This window comes from Botryllus schlosseri, chromosome 1 (assembly GCF_051294905.1).
Source record: "Botryllus schlosseri isolate E-star chromosome 1, Bs_hap1, whole genome shotgun sequence".
Lineage (NCBI taxonomy): Eukaryota > Metazoa > Chordata > Ascidiacea > Stolidobranchia > Styelidae > Botryllus > Botryllus schlosseri.
The window spans coordinates 34,463,986-34,483,825 of record NC_137236.1 but is presented as its reverse complement, the minus strand read 5'-3'; the positions used below and the strand labels follow the sequence as shown (position 1 = coordinate 34,483,825).

General features: G+C 40.4%; 3 protein-coding genes across 9 annotated transcripts in view; 1 reads left to right on the top strand and 2 right to left on the bottom strand.

Annotated features, from left to right (window-relative positions):
• The window catches only part of LOC145435598 (uncharacterized), a 260,078-nt gene extending 256,299 nt beyond the window's left edge, over positions 1–3,779 (top strand). Inside the window, exon 2 of the transcript XR_013913907.1 lies at positions 3,667–3,779. The gene's annotated coding sequence lies outside the window, so the exon portion shown is untranslated. The remainder of the gene's footprint in view (positions 1–3,666) is intronic.
• The window catches only part of LOC145435743 (armadillo repeat-containing protein 1-like), a 391,422-nt gene that overhangs the window by 214,447 nt on the left and 157,135 nt on the right, over positions 1–19,840 (bottom strand). The gene's annotated exons all lie outside the window — the stretch shown is intronic.
• On the bottom strand, positions 4,473–15,514 carry LOC145435954 (ubiquitin-conjugating enzyme E2 D2B-like). Of its 4 annotated transcripts, none has more exons than XM_080313256.1 (3): positions 15,375–15,514; positions 13,113–14,891; positions 4,473–13,030 (listed from the first exon to the last, which is right to left on the bottom strand). In XM_080313256.1, the coding sequence occupies exon 2, from the start codon at positions 14,877–14,879 to the stop codon at positions 14,424–14,426; it is 456 nt and encodes a 151-aa protein (XP_080169382.1). In that variant the 5' UTR covers positions 14,880–14,891; positions 15,375–15,514; the 3' UTR covers positions 4,473–13,030; positions 13,113–14,423. The 4 variants fall into 4 exon arrangements, with proteins under 4 accessions (XP_080169382.1, XP_080169369.1, XP_080169377.1 ...); XM_080313243.1 differs by lacking the exon at positions 15,375–15,514 and adding an exon at positions 15,103–15,212; XM_080313251.1 differs by lacking the exon at positions 15,375–15,514 and adding an exon at positions 14,946–15,084.

Sequence of the window (19,840 nt, the reverse complement as noted above, 5' to 3'; positions counted from 1 at the left end):
TGATTAGCTATCCTGTTGTCGGTGGCCGATTTTTGAATTATTTTGTGGGAAAACTGATAGTTAGTTGTGATTTTACAATGGGCGGGACAAAGAAAACAACAACACAGGCATTTGACCAGAATAGGAGAAAATATTATGATAAAGTCATTCAAGAAAAGTTTGGAACTTTTATCTGCGTTGAAGTCTGATGGTGGTAGATGGAATTCAGAGGAAACCTTTTTCCTAGCAAGTCATGCATGATGCAGTTATTCAATGTATTGTGACTTGCCCGGACTGTGGTTCAACAGGCAGGGGCTATTGGCAAAATATCCAGCAAGGCTTTGCCACAGAGATTAGCATCGGAGTGTCGTGCTGCAAGAAAGAAATTTTTCGTCGGTTCACCTCATCAAAAGAGATGATGTTGAACAGGAAGACAAAAAGCATTGTCATCACCAGATCAACACCAAAATGGAGCCAGTATTATGATAATGCCATCGTAAATGGTGCACCAGATGCACAGGAAGCATCGAGGAAGTGTGGGCAATACTGATGCCCAACAGCTCAACTCCAGAAGAACCGATGCACGGCAATTGTGATGAAAGGAGGTGCTTTTATTTGAAAGTAAAACTTGAAGATGCTACCGATCCAATCCGCAAGTATCCGCTGACATCCAAAATGTATCAAATAGTCAAACCCGACTTCAAGGACCTTGCAAGTATTGAGCTTTTTTCAAATTGCATGACCTTGCAAATGCAGAATGCTAAGGGTTATGCAACTCTAATTAGTATTGGAGTGTCATGATGAAATTGATGCTAAAAATTCTATGTTTGAAAGATCACGCGTGAAATATGGGTGAAGTATCTCCACTCACACTACCTGCAATCGGTATTTTGACAATATCGCAGTATTCTTGATATGTTGTTTCATCTTTACAACATCTAACTGATGTCCAATTCAAGGTCTGTAAATTTTTCGAATCTGGGATAGCAGTTTTGAGTAAAAAATCATCAAATCACTCATACTTTTTATGACTGATTTTGCATTTAGGCACATTCAATTGTCTTAAAATTTGGCTATGTACTGAATAAAGCATGCCTGTACCATTTAAAAGCAACAGATTTCAAATACCTGCTCTACTTTTTCAATAAAATATTTTTCAATTTTCAAAGTTGATTTTCTCCTATTTCTAGTTTTTGTTAATATGGTGTCACGGGGAAAGCGAATTTTGATATCAGAAGACCTTCAATTCTGATCAAACTTGGCTCAGTACAAGCAGTAGGGCTGTTATACCTGCTGAAACTATTGTTTCTTCTATAAGAGTTTTAGTTTACTTACTTTGCTACTTATGATCTGAATTTTATGAAAAAAAATCGAAAATTCGGCACCGTACCAGTACCAAACACATATTTCGTAAAAATTTTCGAAAAATCGGAAGTTTCAAGCGTTTCAGCAGGTGCTTAGAGGCCTTAGGACACTTTATGAAGCATTTTTTAGGATATCTCGGCATCCATCGAAGAGACAGGCGTTTCCCCGTGCTAACCGTCCGATTCACCAATCTCCCCCCCAATTCGGGCCCAAGGAATTTTTGTAAAATGCTAAAATTTTTACAGTGTATAAAGTTGAGTATAAATAGTTCACATACCAATTTTTGAGAATCTAGGACTGACTGTTCAGGAAATATCGCAATTTGAAAATTTTGTGTGTCTAGCAGTACCTTACCCCCTTAAAAATGATTCAAAATATGGATTGCTGGGCTTGAAACCAAGCTAGCAACGTTTGATATGTAGGCTATAACTCCAGATGAAACTATCGTGCTATCATTTCAAGCTTCTAGGCTTTGTTACAACAACTGTTCTTCGACAAATGTGACACATCGGTCTTCCATAACAATACGGGGCCAGTAGTGATTATATTGAAAGATGTCGCGGGCCGCAAAAGAATCGTCTGTGGGCCGCATGCGGCCCGCGGACCGCGGGTTGAGAACCCCTGACCTAAATGTATGAATCATTGAAATACGACATATGTCCTATCCTGTATAATTAAAATGTAGATAAAAAAATCGAAGTGTTGCTCTTATGTATGAGTCAGCATCTAATATACAGGGATGCATATTACTAATTTTCTCATTACACACTGTACTGATAACAAGCACACTCACTCTCACCACTAATAGACATTGGTCATAAACGAATCGTAGGAAGTAGTCAAATAGCATATGTCTAGTCTACACTCCACATGCACTAAAGTCAAGTAATCAAGGACTAGGACTTGCTGTCTTTCTTAATCATTTGTTCGACCCAAGCAGCTAAGCTACACCTCAAATATTGTTAATTTTGTCAAGTGGGAAGGAGCGTTTGGCTATATTTACATCAATTTTACAACCAGAGGATATATTTGCTCTGTCACAATATCATGGTATAATTCCAAAAATTGCATCCATTTGTGACTGCATCGGGAAAATGCATATTGCTTCTTTGTTCCTCTATGCAACTGAATTGTAATTTGCCAATAATGTCCAATTCTATCTATGTCAGCGGTGGCCAACCTTTTCGGCCAAAGGGCCACATGAGATTTACAAACCATTGCGCGGGCAACTTGAATGTTGATAACCTTTTTCTAGTCGTCCGATAGGAACGAACCGAATTAGGTAACATTGAAAACAAGACTTATATGAGTACGCTTCAAAATTGATACCAATTATGTCATGACAACTCCGTGTGCAACTGTGCAGTGTGCAGTCATGCCCTGGTCGCGCGAAGCACGAAATCTTTTCAAAGGTAATGAATGAATTCGATCGATAAATATTTTACTTGCATATATTGGGGGTCGCCTCTGTGATTGGCTCATTTGGCAAGGACAGGATTATTTGGCGTTTTAGACATAGCAATATCGACGGTTTTGGTGAACATGCCTCAGTCATTTTGTGCAAATGTTTCATCGCCGACGATCTCGCTTCGAGCGCACAAGCGAAGTCGCATGTTGGACGACACGTCATCTCCTAATTTCGAGTATAGTTGGACTCAATTCTGTAAATTACGCGTATTTATAATTTCCAGTAGGGGTTCCAATACTAAATGCAAGAAACGTGACAACAAATCATGCGACGTGCTAAGAAAAATTTCAAGTCAAATAAATCTGCTACGAAAACTTTATCGTCATATACGAAGATCTGTGATGAATGGGGCTGGCCACTGGTTACCCCAGTGCGTCGAAACCGATGTTTTAGTCATCATCATGAAATTTCGCGGTCAGGCTAATCAAATTTTCTTGGCCTTGCAAATTTACCTGATGTTATATCTAATTTCGATAATTACCTCGCAGCCACACAAAATCTTCTCACGTGCTACATTTGTCCTGAGGGGCACGGTGTGGTAGTATCGTTACTAATAACAGTGATTGATGGTACATACAAATCATGATATTGTTATTATTAGTAATTTAAAGATACCTTTGAAAGCAATTGTTTTCATGATAAAGAAGCTGGAGTCGGAGTCGGAGTCGAAGTCAGGGTAATTTTCCAAAACTCCGACTCCGACTCCAGTCAGTATTTTTCCACGACTCCGACTCCGACTCCAGCCACTACAGTTTTCCCGACTCCGACTCCATCAAGCGAAAATTAGCCAAACTCCGACTCCACCGACTCCGACTCTACAGCCCTGATGCAAACCCAGGCGTGATTCCCACGAGTATAGTCATCAGGGTTGTAATGACTCGAGTCATGACTCGACTCGAGTCAGACTCGAGTCACGATTTTCGGATGACTCGACTCGACTCGAGTCATTTTCTCAAAATACGGAAATGACTCGACTCGACTCGAGTCAATCTGTGTATTGACTCGACTTGGACTAGTGTCAGTGCGCATGGCTCGAACCAAGTCATTGACTCGAGATTCAGACGGCGAAGACCGACATTTCATTGTAATTTCGAAGCCAACACACTATTGGGATTTCGTTTGTTGGTACTGGTGCTTGAAAATGCGACCAGAAACTGCTAAAAGTGAGGAAAATTGATATATTATAAATGCGAACCATTCAATATCACCAAACAGAGTTAAAAAAGTGGGTTTAGGAAGACTTTAACTGGAAACTGAGCAGTCAACACAATGACTTGGACTCGGACTCGAGTCATAATACCATGACTCGGACTCGATCCTCTGTTCGCTGACTTGGACTCGGACTTGACTCGGTGGGAATTGAAAATGACTCGACTTGACTCGAGTCAAAAGTATAAAAGTGAGATTGACTTGTGACTCGGAGCCTTGTGACTTGGTTACAACCCTGATAGTCATACCGTTTCAGCATTTTCGTGATCCCTTCTATATTACGAAGTAAAGTTGCCTTACGTGACTAACGGAAACAGGGAATATCAAATTTCGTTCCATGGCAAACGATGTCCGTAGGAATTAATGGTAAGGATTCCTTTAGTTGAATCCATCAGACCTCACCTGGTTATACCGAACCACTCCCTCAGTAAAATGAAGTTTTCGATGTCGATTGTATTAGAGAAATGTATTGAATCTTTATTGCATGACTTAGCATGTGCACAGGGTTGATAAAAAAAATTTCTAAGTAAGCACAGCAATAATAATTCGACATAAGGATAAACGAGAATATGCATACAAATAATTTTGGGCAGCGGTAAATGGTGACACAGCCTGAAATACTGCAGGCGGGCGATAACAAACTAGTTGATTCGTGTGTATCTTGATGTTGATATGATGCGCTTGATTCGCAAACCAGGTCTCTTTGCTTCAGTCGTATTCCTGGTAACTGTGTCGCAGTGTTCATCTGGCATACGTATCCGTCCAATTCCTCGCCATTGTCTGATAATGCGCGAAATCCTCTTGGTACAATCGAGCGCTTTCTGCATCCATTGGGTCGTCTGGATTCGGTGAAGCTAGCAATGATGAAATCGACACCAGCACCTTGACCAAAGTCAAAGCTGGCGACCACTCGTTGGCGAGTATATCAACGCAGACTGTACCCCTTCGACTTATATTCGGATGGAAAATTTTGGTTTCGAACTTAATTTTGGGGGGCTTGAATGGATATTCAGTTGGAAATTCGACTCTAAGATGGAATCTTCCGCCCTCGTATGGTGTTTCTGATGGTCCGCGCAATATTGCTTGCCAAACGTAGATGTTCGAGTCGTCCAGCGGCCCTGCTTGTAAAATCTCGGGATTGGCTTGTATTTCTTGAGCGATCTTTCGACACTCGAACTGCAGTCGATTCTTCGCCATAAAATAGCAACCTCTCTCGTTTCGACCGACTGTTGACTTTCAGCTGTAACGTGTGTCGATATCAGAAGCAAGGCGTTTATATATGCCGAATGCCGATGCAGTTTGACGTAAAATGGGGAATACCCAGGTATTGTGTCGTACAGATATTTCTCTCGAATGAGCCAGTACACGCTAGCGGGTACGAGCAATAGCAATCCAGATCTATCAGAGCTTCAGAGCAGACACAACCGGTATGTTCGAGGTTTAACCTCGAGGTTTAACCAGCAGAGTATTGTTTGAAGGCTCAAGTAGATTCAGCCAATGGATTACTGATCATTCACTCACACAACTCTAGTTCTTGCTCGATTTGAGACACGGTTTTGTCTTGTGTAGTGTGGTCAGAATATAACATCCGCTTGAAACCGCTTTATTCTCAATAAGCATGGTTACTAATCATCAGATCAGGCATAACAAATTTCTGTTGCTATTCAGTGACGCCACGAATACGAAACAAATGCAATTGTATTGACAACAACGCACACTGAGCTTGCGTTGCACAATAACAATGTTTGTAAATATTGCGCAATATATCGTGGATTATGCAAGAACGTTTTCGAAAGGCTGCATCTAATAATAATGCATATACGAAAATTCTAGTCAATGCCGAAGGCAGCATTATTGTAGTATTGATATCGTTGACAGAAAATCGAATACCAATGACAACGCACTTCGAAGCTGCGTTTCCAGTCCTGTTTTAGCGGCTGGAAAAATGCGACGAGATTCCCGATCATACTGCGCCCCAGCCGTTACAATTACAATCATGTGCATCTAAATCCCTAGCTCAGCGACAGTTCAGCCATTGCATTATGACCTCGTGTCTTTTCAGATAAGGTATCAATTCAATTAGTTTTTTTTTTCATCATTTTTCTTGGGCATTTACTATAGTACTCAATATAAAGTTTAAATACTGCAAGTGTGTAAGTGATAATCACGTGGCGGGTCACCTTATTACCGACGGGTCAGTGATACAATTGTGAAATCGTGAAGGGGGGTGTAAGTATTCATTGCATAACAAACGAGGAAATCAACAAACTGTACCAGGAAATGTCAAAACATTCATATAATCAAACTTATTAATCCCGAGCAGAGTTGGATCAATTGTAATTTGTAATTGAGTTGAATGTAATTTATTACATTTTTCATGTAATTGTAATTGTAATTGTAATTGTAATTTGATCAAAATTTTGCTCAATTACAATCTCAATTACATTTTCATGGAAACCTGACAATCACAGCATAAAATAATCATTTTATCAATCATTTATTCGTCGCACCAGTGAAAATCCAGTACGAACCAGGATGACGATGAGGGGCCTTAAGGCCTTAGTGAACAGTCACCACATGCAATAATTAGCCTATTTACATCGGTGTTATATGCGTGCAGCGTTATAACTAGATAATTCAGTCACGCTAAACTGTTTCCCATACTTCAGTAGCAACATAAAACTTTGTGAATTACAATATAGACTAAACCAGTGGTTCTCAAACTGGGGGCGTGCCCCCTTAGGCGGCGTGAAAGCATCTGAGCGGGGCGCGACGCTCCAATGTACTGAAATCTTTTCCGCGCTTGGCACGATTAACCTCCGTTTTATGGTTATTGCTCGGTGTATAGTCTGAATTTCGTATTGGAGAATTCTCTCATCAACAGTCATAGCCTTCCATACCATCAAACTATATGTAAAGATTGCTAACTTTCTGGTTTCATTGTGTGCTATGGCGATAAGGGGGGCACGAAATATTCAATGTCATAAAGGCGGGCGTGTCTAAAAAAGTTAGAGAACCAGTGGGCTAAACTAAATCTGAGTATTTCAAAAATGGATGAACAGCAAATAAACTCTTCTGAAACCTGTGCTGAACCATTTCCTACATCATGGTCAAAGTTTTCTTAATCTCTGACCAGTACCGAGGCTTGTTGCAACAATAGCAAAAAAAAAATCAAGTTTCGAACCAAGGCTTCATCAAACTTCATCACGCATTTGTAGAAATGTATCCCAATCTTACCTCCAATCTTGGCCAAATTTACTGGGACCAGAAACTTTTCGCACCCTAATGTTCATCAAATGCAATCTAACAGTTTCCGAGCAAGTGAAAATGTAAATGCGAACCAAAATATTGTAATTCTCAGTTATCAGGAGGTTCTCTCCTTTTGCATTTATTTTAATTTCACGCGCCTTATCGGTATCATCCTTATGGCTGATGCCTCACCAATTACATTTCATTATCCTGACTCAGCTTTGAGTAGCCTAATCGTTTGATTACATTTCATTTACTGTCCTGTAGCCTATTCGCTGTTAGTCGCTCAAACCTTTGGTTCTTAACAGTCGCTTTGAAACTTTTTTCTGTGCTTGTACTTTTTAGTACTCATGGTTAGGAATAGGTCGAATACGTTCGAGTTTTTTTAATTAAAGGGTATTCTACATATCAGGAATGAAACATGAATAGCTTGAGATTGTTGCTAATCACGTCGCTACGGTTGTCAAAGAACACCTCTTTACTGAATCAATTACCTGTTTAAAAGTAATTGTAATTGTAATTATAATAGTAATTAATTACATATTTAACAGTAATTGTAATTGTAATTGCAACTTGATATTTTTAGCATTGGGTAATTGTAATTGTAATGTAATTGAAACATGCAAGGAAGTAATTGTGATTGCAATTGTAATTGAATTAAAATATTGTAATTGATCCAACTCTGATCCTGAGCTACGCAAATATTAAAGACAGGTCACGCCACCGCCCTATACATGCACCGGCCACCACAGTCGCTAAAACAACGCTTGAGAATAAATGAATAGTGCCATTAAAATGGTAATAGAGACCCAATCAATCGATCATACCGTCCTCTACAATATTAGCCTTTTATACGACGTAACAAGAAAAAAACAAAAAGATAACTTTGCGGTCTATGACTATTCCCCGAGCAAAGCGTGATGCGAACCATGGGTATTTCGAAATCAAACATATGGACGGCGTCGTGTTCCTACCCGTGATGAGCATCGGACGGATTCGGATTCTATTGCAAACTTTGTTCCGGATATTTTCGGATAGCTGTAACTTCTGCGTCGGATATCATTGGATAGTTCTGACCAGACGTGACGTGATTTAATGCCAAAAGAAAAAAGTTTCAGCTCGACAACCAAACTCCAACAGTAAACATGTTCTGATAAGACTGGCGACAGTCTAGAGTTGTTCTGTAAAAGGTTCAAGCAAATATATATCAGCTAACCCTAACCTATAAACTACTCGCAGCTCAGCAGGATTCTTCGAACAAGTTATTCGATTCGGTATTTTCGGATTCTGGACGACAATATTCGAATTCCTATGAATTTTTGCTTGATATTGTTCGGATTCGGACGGATAGTTCCGTAGAGACTCGAGCCGTCGGACGGATTCGGATTCTCAGAAAGCAATATCCGCTCAGCACTGGTTCCTACGTATTTTAAAACCACATTACGAAATAGCTACTCTATGATGACGGGAGATTGTTATTTACTCGACCAAATTTTTATTGCTAAAGATAATGCCATAGTTTAAAGCCAGGTACATACGAGTAATCCATTGTTCTTGATCTTAGCTATTGCGTCAGCGTGGCGATGTAGGCTACATTGAGGTACAAATCGACATTTGGCAGTAGTAAAGGTTGCGGCGGACTTCTTGCTGCAGTTTCGCATTGTGATATGCATGTGAAATCTGTCCCAGTTTCGTTTGTAAAGTTGTATGGCAGTTTCCGAAAGTGTAAATGGTAATGGAAAGTGTATACATGTTGATGGGAAACAGTTATTAGTGTCACGATGAACACTGGTTGGCTGTTGATCGCAAAACGAAGAAGCGTCAATTATTTTGTGTTGTGCTTGTCAGGTCTCAATAACAATGTACTATAACTGAAATTGTAATTAGGCAAAAATTTGATATAATTATAATTACAATAACAATTACACAAAATGAAAATGCTTCAATTACAATTACAATTTCATGAAGAAATGTAATGAAATACATTCAGCTCAATTACAAATTACAATTACTCCAACTCTGCTATACACGTATAAACATTGCTTCAAAACCATGGAGAGATAGGAGCCAAAGCATGCGGGGCCTGTTGCAGATGCGATACTTCAGGCGTCAGCGACGATAGCAGCAATCAATGACAATCTCAGCTGGAGATCGCATGCTGTTGTGCAGAGTCGATTCTCGATAATTGGCGGCACACAACACTGATAATACGAATTACGGTACTGAATTGCAACTGAATATTGGAGATGGAACGGACATTTCAAACGGACAGTGATTCGAGTTTGAAAAAGAAGCGATTTCGACCCCCGAAACCCCCCTACGCGCCTGTACGTAATCTATTTAGTATTGCTTAAGCGTTCTTCCGAAATATGAAATCAGCAGGTCGCGGGCCGCGTGTTGGTGACTCCTGCCATAGAGACCTTTTGTCAATCAGCGGGAATTCCAGATCTATATTGTTGATACTGTTGGACCCCAAATCCACTACAACTGTTGATAGTATTGTGGGATACCGAATTCAACTTCAATACCTGCTAATATTTCAAGCCTTTTACAACTGAATATAAAATCGTAAAATAAAACTATGAAAATTTTAATGATAAAATTTTTTGAAATTTTAGGAAAAATTTGAAACGCATCCAACTTACATGTTTAATTTTTTGGATTTTTCACCAAAGATAGCTAGTTTGACACTACATGCTAACTGCTTTCAAAAAGGGCTAAATATTGAAAACAATTCGCCAAGGGGCCAAAGAAATTTTTTTGGAGCCAACTGCCTCTAAAAAGGGTCAAATTTAGCAAATGTCGCCCCAAAAGGGCCGATCTGGCAACCCTGGGCCAGGGGTGGCCAGCCCGTGGTCCGCGAGCCGAGAAGGTTTTAAGTGGCCCGCGACGTAATTTTTAAAATGACTTGCTTTCGAAAATTAATGTATAGTAAAGTATTATGGGCAGATTTATTCAACTTGAATTTTTCTTCGCGCTTCGAGCCATTCAGTGTCACTTAATTTCTTTCCATATTGTTATGGGTAGTCGGTACCCCCTCCCGAAAAATAAAAATGAAAAATACGCAAAAAAAAATATGCAGCTCGGGAAGAAATGCGATTTGGAATCGTGTGCATCCGCACCAAATGAGTTTTCTTTTAGTTTTAAGTGGTCTGGTACGTGTGAGCGATTTACATATTTTGAGTAAAAGACTTGCGTAACTAGTTTGCCAAGTTTATGTATCGGATCCATTGCTGTAACTGCCCCTGAAAATGTCAATGATTTCTTTACCTCGGAATCAAAAGTGCACATGTACATCATCCGCGCGTCCTCCTCGCCCAACTGTCATATGGTGGACAGGAAAGCTCATCGTTCTATCAAATATGGTGGACCTGAATTGTTGAACAGTATCTCGCCGGCTATCCGAATCCGACAGTCATCGAGCATGTCCAGTTGTCCTCATTCAAGTCGAAATACAAGCATTTTCTACTGAATAAATGCTAGTCAGCCAGCAAGTTTACCGGAAAGCGACCTGACATATTGATCTCGCCTTCCGTCACACGCCACCTCATTTCTTCGCTTGTTTTTTTATATTATTTTCTTTCACTCTTCATTCAGTGTGCAACAGCGCATGCCTCGATCCTCTTTACATCGCCTAAGCCCGGGTGGGTGTCTGTTTTCAAAGACTACTCCAAGTCGTTTCGACATCATCCTATCTTTTCACTGTAGGCCTATCTTGTCTTGTGGTGTTTATGAAACAATAAAATTATCAAAAATAACCCGAACTGAACTGAACACGTAGGGCAATTGCATACGCATCTATATCAGTTGCCATTTTCTTGCACCAAATTGTTCGAAACCTAGGACATAAAACAGTACGTAAAGGTAGGTAGTTGTCAAACTGCGGGGCGCCTCCTTGAGAGCTTGACAGCATCTGATGGGGGAGGCGAAGCCGCCTAAGAGAAATGAAGTTTCTTGAACTCTGTATGAATTCAATATGTGCTGAAACTTCCAAGTTTGAACAACGGCAATAATCCGAATTATAGTATGATTTTAAATGTCATGGCCGCGTCGTACCATACATACACCGAAGCTTGATTGTAACTGAAACCGGACCTTGTATACCAGTCAGAATATTCTCTGAATTAGGAGTAACTGGTGATTGCGCGTGTAGGTGTTAGCTGATGCTTTTATGATCTGACTGTCTGTGAAGCATCTGTGCTGAACGTGTGATAAGACAACTCTATGAAGAAATAAAATATTTCCTTATAAGGTCATGCGATGTGTCATTGTAACATGCATTTGGATCTTAGAAATTGAGGATTTAAATCGAAGTGGTATAGAACGGGGCTACACGCTATGGGTTTCTTATTTAACTTCTGGTCAGGTACACCTGAGCCAAGCCCAAGTCAGGAAATAAATGGTAGTTGACACCAGAATTGCTATGATACGTGTTATCATTGAACATGAATAATTTTCACAAATCATTCGACTATAAATATTTTCTCGCTCCGCGCGATTTACCTCCAGCTGATAATTATCACCCCGTGTATAGTCCTATAATGTCATGTTTGAGAGGTATCTTAATCGTCATAACCGCATAGCATTTATAAAGGGTATGGTCAATCTATGCGTTGGGATCGCAAACATTCTTGTTTGTAAGTAAGTAGGTATAAATGAATATAGCGGCGATGAGAGGAACGCGAAATTTTCCACTATCATCACGGGGGGCGTGTCGAAAAAAGTTTGGGAACCGCTGAAATACACGGTAGGCATCTACTCCGGCTAGATCAAAGGTGTCAAACATATGGCCCGCGGACCGCATCCGGCCCGCGAAGCAATTCCGATTAGATTGAAAAATATTTGTGTCATCCAGCACATTTAAACAAATTTTTAGATTTTTAGTAAGGAATATTTCTATTGAATATTCAATAATAGTCGGATTATATTCCCATCTGCCCAAGACATTCACAGAATGTACATGCGATATGCAAGACCCAATGCGATGTAATGACCAGATAGGATGCCTAAACAACCAGTTGCGTTCTTTTGATCTGGCATCTCATAGGCCACGTTATAACTATCTGCTCTAAAGTTTCTCTCTAGTTACTGTTGGGAACAAGTTGATGATACTCCGAGATGGCGAAAAAGTGCGCACTGAGTTTATTAATGTACGGAAAAGTAGTAGAGCACAGTAGCGAAAACGTCAATGCGGAAGTATTATGTGCACTGTGCAGGTTACGTGGATTACTTAGTCTACACGAAAATACAATTCAAATATATGTGGTTGCACTGCTGTAGCACTTCTGACTCGAAAGGTCCCCGGCCTTCAAATTAACCCAATTCGCGACTTCATACTAGTAAACCAAATTCCAACGCTGGTGTTTACAGTATAATCTTTTGTAGGCCTGTTCCTCACAGCGCAGGGCTAGCGCCAGATTACGACTAAGACAAAGGGAATAAATTTATCACAAATATTTTGTTCCAAGTCAGCATACGAATGTTTAATTAATTATAGTGTTTTCTAGCATTCACTTAGCCCACGCGACCATAGTGGAGACACACCATACTCATTTAAATTCGAGACCCATTGCGTTGACCGAACACCACTCAAGCCTGTATGGAATCGGTGTCCTGTGCTCACACTATGTTTTATTTCTTTATCATTTTTTATTAAATTACTTTACCTTGAAAAATCATCGCTGCTCACCTGATATATCAGGCAAAACGGCCAGCGATTCCAGTCAGGCACTCAAGTAATTCTTCGCGGGACGCAAGTTGCTGTAAGGGTAAAAGGCAATATGTCGCGGTTTTGGCAAGTGAGGATATAACCGCGTAATCAGATCGTTATCCATCCACCCACATGATAATCGCCGGCATCAGCATCAATATCACGGCATCGTCAGGATTCGGGAACACCGTCCGGAAAAGTTGACTCTTCAAGAACTACTGAAAGGAAACCAGCCGATTATTGTAAACTAAACAATCACGACGTGATGATTGATACAGAACTAATATCCCTTTCTTGATAAATTTATTCGATTCAATACAGGTCTATCACAAGAATGGCGATGCAATTTAAGAAACGGGGTGGTGGGGTGGGGTGATTTGGTAAAGTATGAAATATTAACGGTAAATAGCTGACTGGATTAGCTGATAGAGTCGCCAAACTGACTATAGCCAATGTAAAGAGCAGGCATGTACATTGTACACTGAATGAAAAGTCGATATATCACATCGAAGTCCGGTAACTCCGAAAGCTTACTAGTATTGATTCAGCAGAGCTCTTTCTCATCACTTTACTTTGCCCGTATCGAGTTTGCCACAACGGATCGTTAGTCTGAAGTTCTAAACGACCGTTTGTTGGCAACAATTTGGCTCACCGGTGGCTGGTGGGTTACGCATTAGGCCGCCGGCGAGAGTCGAGTCGCGATTGCGAGACCAGTGTGCTATCCAGTGGGATACGGTGGATGTCGTTTTGAAATGAATACGTGTGATGGCGCTAGAGCCTAAATTTCAATAACATGTGTATTTCTCCCAACGGCCGTCGGCGCCGATGAGCTACATACTCTCTAGCAACAATCAACATTCCACGTTGCGTGCGGCTGCGATTTCGCAATATTGCGCTTTGTAAGGTCAGGTCACGAGATGAATGCGTTAATTACGTTGAGCCTATATTGCTAAGAACTTTGCACGTCATCATGATGGTTCTGGAACAATCTAGTCTAGACGCATTTACATGTTCACCGTGACGTCGTCAATACTCAATACGTCCCCATGAACCCACGATATTGCGCCGTTGTTTAAAGACTTTAGTCCCCATCGCCATATCTGACAGTCCTTCCCAAATTATGAATGGATCCTGAATCGACTATGATCTATTCGTGGTATGCACGTGGTATGTATAACATCATATTTTATGCGATGGAACATTCTACTATTTAAACAATATAGACACATTTGATGTTAAATATATACACGATGAGAATGATTTAACTTCATGTTAAAAAAACATCAAAAGTACGCGATTGACCGCGGTATTAAATAACGGATGCTAAAATGACATAGGCATGCAATAAACAGATCAGCTTATGTATGCGCTCAACATCGGCTCAGTGTGCGAATTTTTCAGCGCTTCGCGTGATTCGTACTCCCGAAAAGAACATCCATGGATTCATTTGGCATACGTATCCGTCCAATTTCGTGCCGTCTTCTGATAACGAATGTAGTCGTCTTGGTACATCTTGGCGCTTTCGGCATCCATTGGATCGTCCGGATTCGGTGAAGCTAGCAATGATGAAATCGACACCAGCACCTTTACCAAAGTCAAAGCTGGCGACCACTCATTGGCGAGGATGTCGACACAGACGGTACCCCTTTGACTTATGTTTGGATGGAAAATCTTGGTTTCGAATTTGATTTTCGGAGGCTTGAATGGATATTCCGTTGGAAATTCAATTCTCAGATGAAATCTCCCTCCCTCGTACGGTGTTTCCGATGGTCCGCGCAATATGGCTTGCCAAACGTATATATTCGAGTCGTCCAGCGGTCCTGCTTGTGAAATCTCGGGATTCGCTTGGATTTCTTGAGCAATCTTTCGCCACTCGAACTGCAGCCTGTTCTTTGCCATTCAATGGAGAATCTGCGAAATCAACTGACTTCGTCATCCCATTATAGTTTAGTAAAGTTTATCTACCGATGCTCTACAGCAGCTTTCTTGGCTTCGTGGACGAAGTAGTAATATATACGATTATACATATACATGCAGTGCACTAACAGAGAAAAAGAGAGCGATAGAACTAGAGAAATGATTCGACTATTATTGAAAAATTGAAATCATAATGGTCGAGCACCTTGTTTCTCCTGAATTTTGCTAGAATTGTCAGGCTTATACCACAACAGAAATATTTAATGTTCTGATACGTGTTGCAATCGTGTGACAGTTATGACAATAGAGTGACGCAACTCGGACGTCTCAAATAATCAAACGCAGTATTACGTATCTCGCGCGAGAGCGAAGTTTCGTCATATTTTTTCTAAATTTACGCGGACCAAAAGTAGTTACACAATGTATGGGAGTGTTATATAGATATTCCAGATATTCCTTAGCGAAATGTAACTTTACCGAAGCAGATAATCCAGTATCCATGACATTGATCACTGCCGCTACCGCTGTCGCTGTCTAAAATTGCGCAAGATTACAAAAGCAATAAAGGTAAAGCAAACATTTCTCAACATCAGTGTGCAGCTCGTTCTACCCAAACTGCTTTATTTCAAACCTGCGCATTTTTGATACGTTTATTTTGGAAAAAAAATGGGAACCACTGCGTTAGAGGTTAGCTCTTCATCGTGTGCGCATTGCGCGCTATCCATATTGTACGTAACGCGACGCTCAGATCGCTGCGTTCACAATAAGTTCACTCGCGTTCACAGTAGGGTCAGTCGCGTTCACAATAAGCCCAGTCACCAATATAACCTGACATGACTAGTCATCTGAATAGCACAGTTTCACAGTGAGATTGTCATTGAGTTGCATAGTATATTAATATTGAATTGAACCCAAATATTTTCGGCTGACACTCGCCATGGGCAATCGTCAGCAATAAGTAGATATGCAGTATTATCTTCAATTCTCTACTAGTCTCTGACGATTACCTATGACGATTGACGAGTGTCAGCCGAAATATTACGATTTATTTTAATATGAATACACCATTCAATTGTATATTAAAGTTCTGTACCTCCATGAAGCTCTTCATTCAGTTTTAGGAATATAGTCCAATCATGTGCCTGTCGGTATACGCCTCCAGAGCAGTGATTACCACCCAACCGCGGATCTCGGAGCCGCATGCGCATGTCCAAGGCCGCCCCAGAAATCCGGGAAAGAGAATTCTTGAACACTAGCGTCAAAGGCATGGATGAATAGTGAATACCCGTCAGACAAGTACAAATTGCAATAAGCTCAATATTACTCAGCGTATAACCACCCGCAAACTTGTACATCAAGTACTGGAATGTACGAAGAACTATCACATAACGACATAATACTATGTTGTAGCAATGATATGCATTTTCAGTTTATTTCAATGCATAGCACTCGCTAATCTGCGCATATCAATGCTAACATTACCGATCAAGAATCTATAGAAGTCTATTTGCAGTTGTGCACGGTTTTGAATTAGCTGGATGGTGAGATCCAGAGGTAGGCTATAGTTACCTTTAAATTTTTGTTATAAGTAGCCTGCTCGAGTGTTTTCATGCGGCTTCTTAAGTACTCCGACATCCAAAAAGGTTGGGAACCACTGCTACAGAGTGACATTAGTATCTGCCAATTCCGACCGCCATTTATCGGCATGTTGAATGACGTCCTCACTTCAGCTACCGCGTTCTTCGGTTAAAAGGTTGTCAGACATTCCTTGCTATTAGTATCAGAAATGTCACTTCTATAATATGTGGATTCAGTTGATACGGACCAGTATGATAACGCCACTATCAGACTGACTAATTGTGGAGTCTGATCCAAGCTACTTTCAAGGGTAACTCCCAGTAAGGGATCTGCATTTGGATTTACGATGTTTGTAAAGCTGAATTAGGTTGCAAATAGCATTCTGATAATATCGGATATAATCAGCTTTTTATTTACTCATTTGTTGTCTTGTTATCGAATGTGGGTTTAAATTGGCTTTGATAACAGTCGAAATCAGGGTTTGAAAAATTTGGTGTTCGGCTTAGATTAGAAAATATTATATCATGACTTTGGACATCTCCTGACGGCAGAAAAATGCTGCATAACGATGTAGTCCTTGTGAAAGATAGTTTTCGGCTCGTTTAAGACAGGGGTCGGAAGACTTTTTCGTCAAAGGAGTTATATCGACCCTATCATTTTAATTGTCAATGTCAATCCATTAAGACGTCGAAATTAACGATTCGTGACGAAATGGCTGAAAATAAGTTTGAAACATGCGCCATCTTTTAAACATGTTTGTTTTAAATTGATTTTTGTTTTTCCTCCGGTGCGCATAGCCAGATTTGGTAATACCTTTTTCTAATTCTCATGACCGAGAATGCCATTACCGAGAATGGACATTACCGAGAATTGACACCACCGAGAATGGACACTACCGAGAATGGACATTACCGAGAATGGACACTACCGAGAATGTATATTACCGAGAATGGATACCACCGCGAATGGATTTTACCGAGAATGGACACCACCGAGAATGGATTTTACCGAGGATGGACATTACCGAGAATGTATATTAACTAGAATGGACATTACCGAGAATGGACATTTCTGTATCTGACTTTGCGCGATCCAAATTGTAGCCTATCTCCTAGCTCTTCGACCGGGTGTTTCGTACACCCTGGGGTGTACCAAAATTATAAAAGGGTGTACTAGTCAGATCGGGTGTACTGGAGTGTGCCAGACCCGCATTGAAATGGACCAATGACTAGCTATCATAATGAATAGGCAAGTCTATGCCTCAGAACATGTTGACCGGTTGTGCAATATAATACAATGTTCATATCAGCTGCGCGCAGCTTGTAAATTACATTCCGTTTGTGATGTCATAAGCAAATGCTTATGCTCATCATTGGTTCAGCATTCCTTGGTAATGGGTCGAGTTTGCGAAACACTATATTAGGTGGTGGTCCGGTAACCTAGAGCCCTAATTAGTATTTAGCATTCCCAATACGTTGCAGCCTTGTTCATCCATATTTCAACAGGCCGTGCAGAGGTGGAAATCTGCAGGGTTACGGTCGCATGCAGCCGTTAAACAATAATTATGCGGTCCTCTACACATAATTAAATTAGCGTGTGTTGACCGCCGTCAATATGCAATTTGAATTACGAATTGGTTCCTAAATCTACGAGAGAAGTTACTTAAACTTGAAAATCCTATTCACGTTTGGTGCGATTCAAGGTGATTTTTCGTTTTTAGTATAATAGTGTAATCTGCGCCACACCGTCCATAAGCGAACCGCAGAGGAAAATGATGCACCCCATAAATCAGTGGTTTCCAACCCGTGGTAACCGTACCACTAGTGGTACGTGAAGTTCTTCTGGTACGCAAGTAGATTCTGTTCTTTTTTCGACCAAATGGAGCTATTAATTTAGGTGGGGTTGATTTTGAGTTTTTTTGAAGCCGTCGTCGTCGTGGGTCGGGGAGATCCCACCAAAGACGGCTTACGGGTAATAGATTTACAGTCGTAAACTATTGGGATTCCGTGTTAATATATTTACCCACAAGAATTTCCAATGGATCCACTACAAAAATCATTTACTGCGCGTTAAAATACGCAGTTTATTTTCTGTTTCGCTGACGTCGGCAGCTCAACACGGTGGAAACATTTTTGACCGTCTTCGGCGCGCGTAACTTATGTAGGCGGTGCGCGACCACTGCATAAAACCTCGAAATGGTAAGTGATTGGAAAAAGGTGGGGAACCACTGCCATAAATAAATATCAAGTCAGAATCGTGTGCGTTTCACGAATGAAGGTATTTCTGTTACGTTTGGGCGATTCTAATATATATTTCGACTATGCCTACAATCCTGGTGGGACGTCAAAATTAACAACATGCAACAAAGTGATTAATAAAAACCGAAAGATGGATCATCATTAATTTTGTGCCCAAATTTTGTGAAGACACCCCTATATCAGCTTTGTTAGTTAATCTGATCACGTGGGCGAATAATGGATTTGACAGTATTATATGAACCAACCAATAGTGTCGACGATCCAGATAACATTCCCTAGCATTTAAACTCACGATTTCGGTGTATCGATATAGTAAGCCCACGGCACAGTTAAAAGCTTTCATACGCAAGGGCTATCCGCGATGCCAAGTTTCCAGTAGCTAATTTATCGTAAGTATATATGTATGACGTCGAGATGCCATGGTGGTTGTATGAATCGAAAAAGCCCGTGAATAGCGAAAAGGTTGAACACCCCTGGATTAGGCTTGCTACGGAATCAGCGTGTTATGTGCTCAGGGGTCTACGTGTTTCGAATAAAAGTTAAAAGGGTGTACATTAGGGCTGTTCAGAAATAACTATTTTTTTCGGATTCCAGCCAGTCACTGATTAAATTGTCAGGTTACCCTAAAAAACGCTGCACACCAAATTTGGTTCAATTCTACCAAGTAAGTAAAGGACTCCGCAGAAACAATCAAAATTTTTAATTTTAATTTTCCCAGCCCCGTGAAATTGTTGAGCTGTCTTCAAAGACGTTGCAAAACAAATTTGAGTCAATTCCGACCAGTAGAAGCGGAGTTATGTGAGTTTTTCGTTGATAAATCGCGGATAATCCACCGATCAAAGATAATCCGAGGATTGTTATCGAAAAACTCACATAACTCCGCTTCTACTGGTCGGAATTGACTCAAATTTGTTTTGCAACGACTTTGAAGACAGCTCAACAATTTCATGGGGTTGGCAGAAAAATTTGAATTTTTTTTTTTAATTTTCCATAATAAATTAAAATTTTTAATTGGATCTGCGGAGTCCTATACTCGTTGGAATGTAACCAAATTTGGTGTGCAGCGTTTTTTTAAGTAACCTGACAATTTAATCAGTGAATGGCTGG

What these genes read in the sequence shown, in the direction of transcription:
- LOC145435954 (XM_080313256.1), bottom strand. Translation starts at nt 14,879, where the DNA reads ATGGCAAAGAACAGGCTGCAGTTCGAGTGGCGAAAGATTGCTCAAGAA.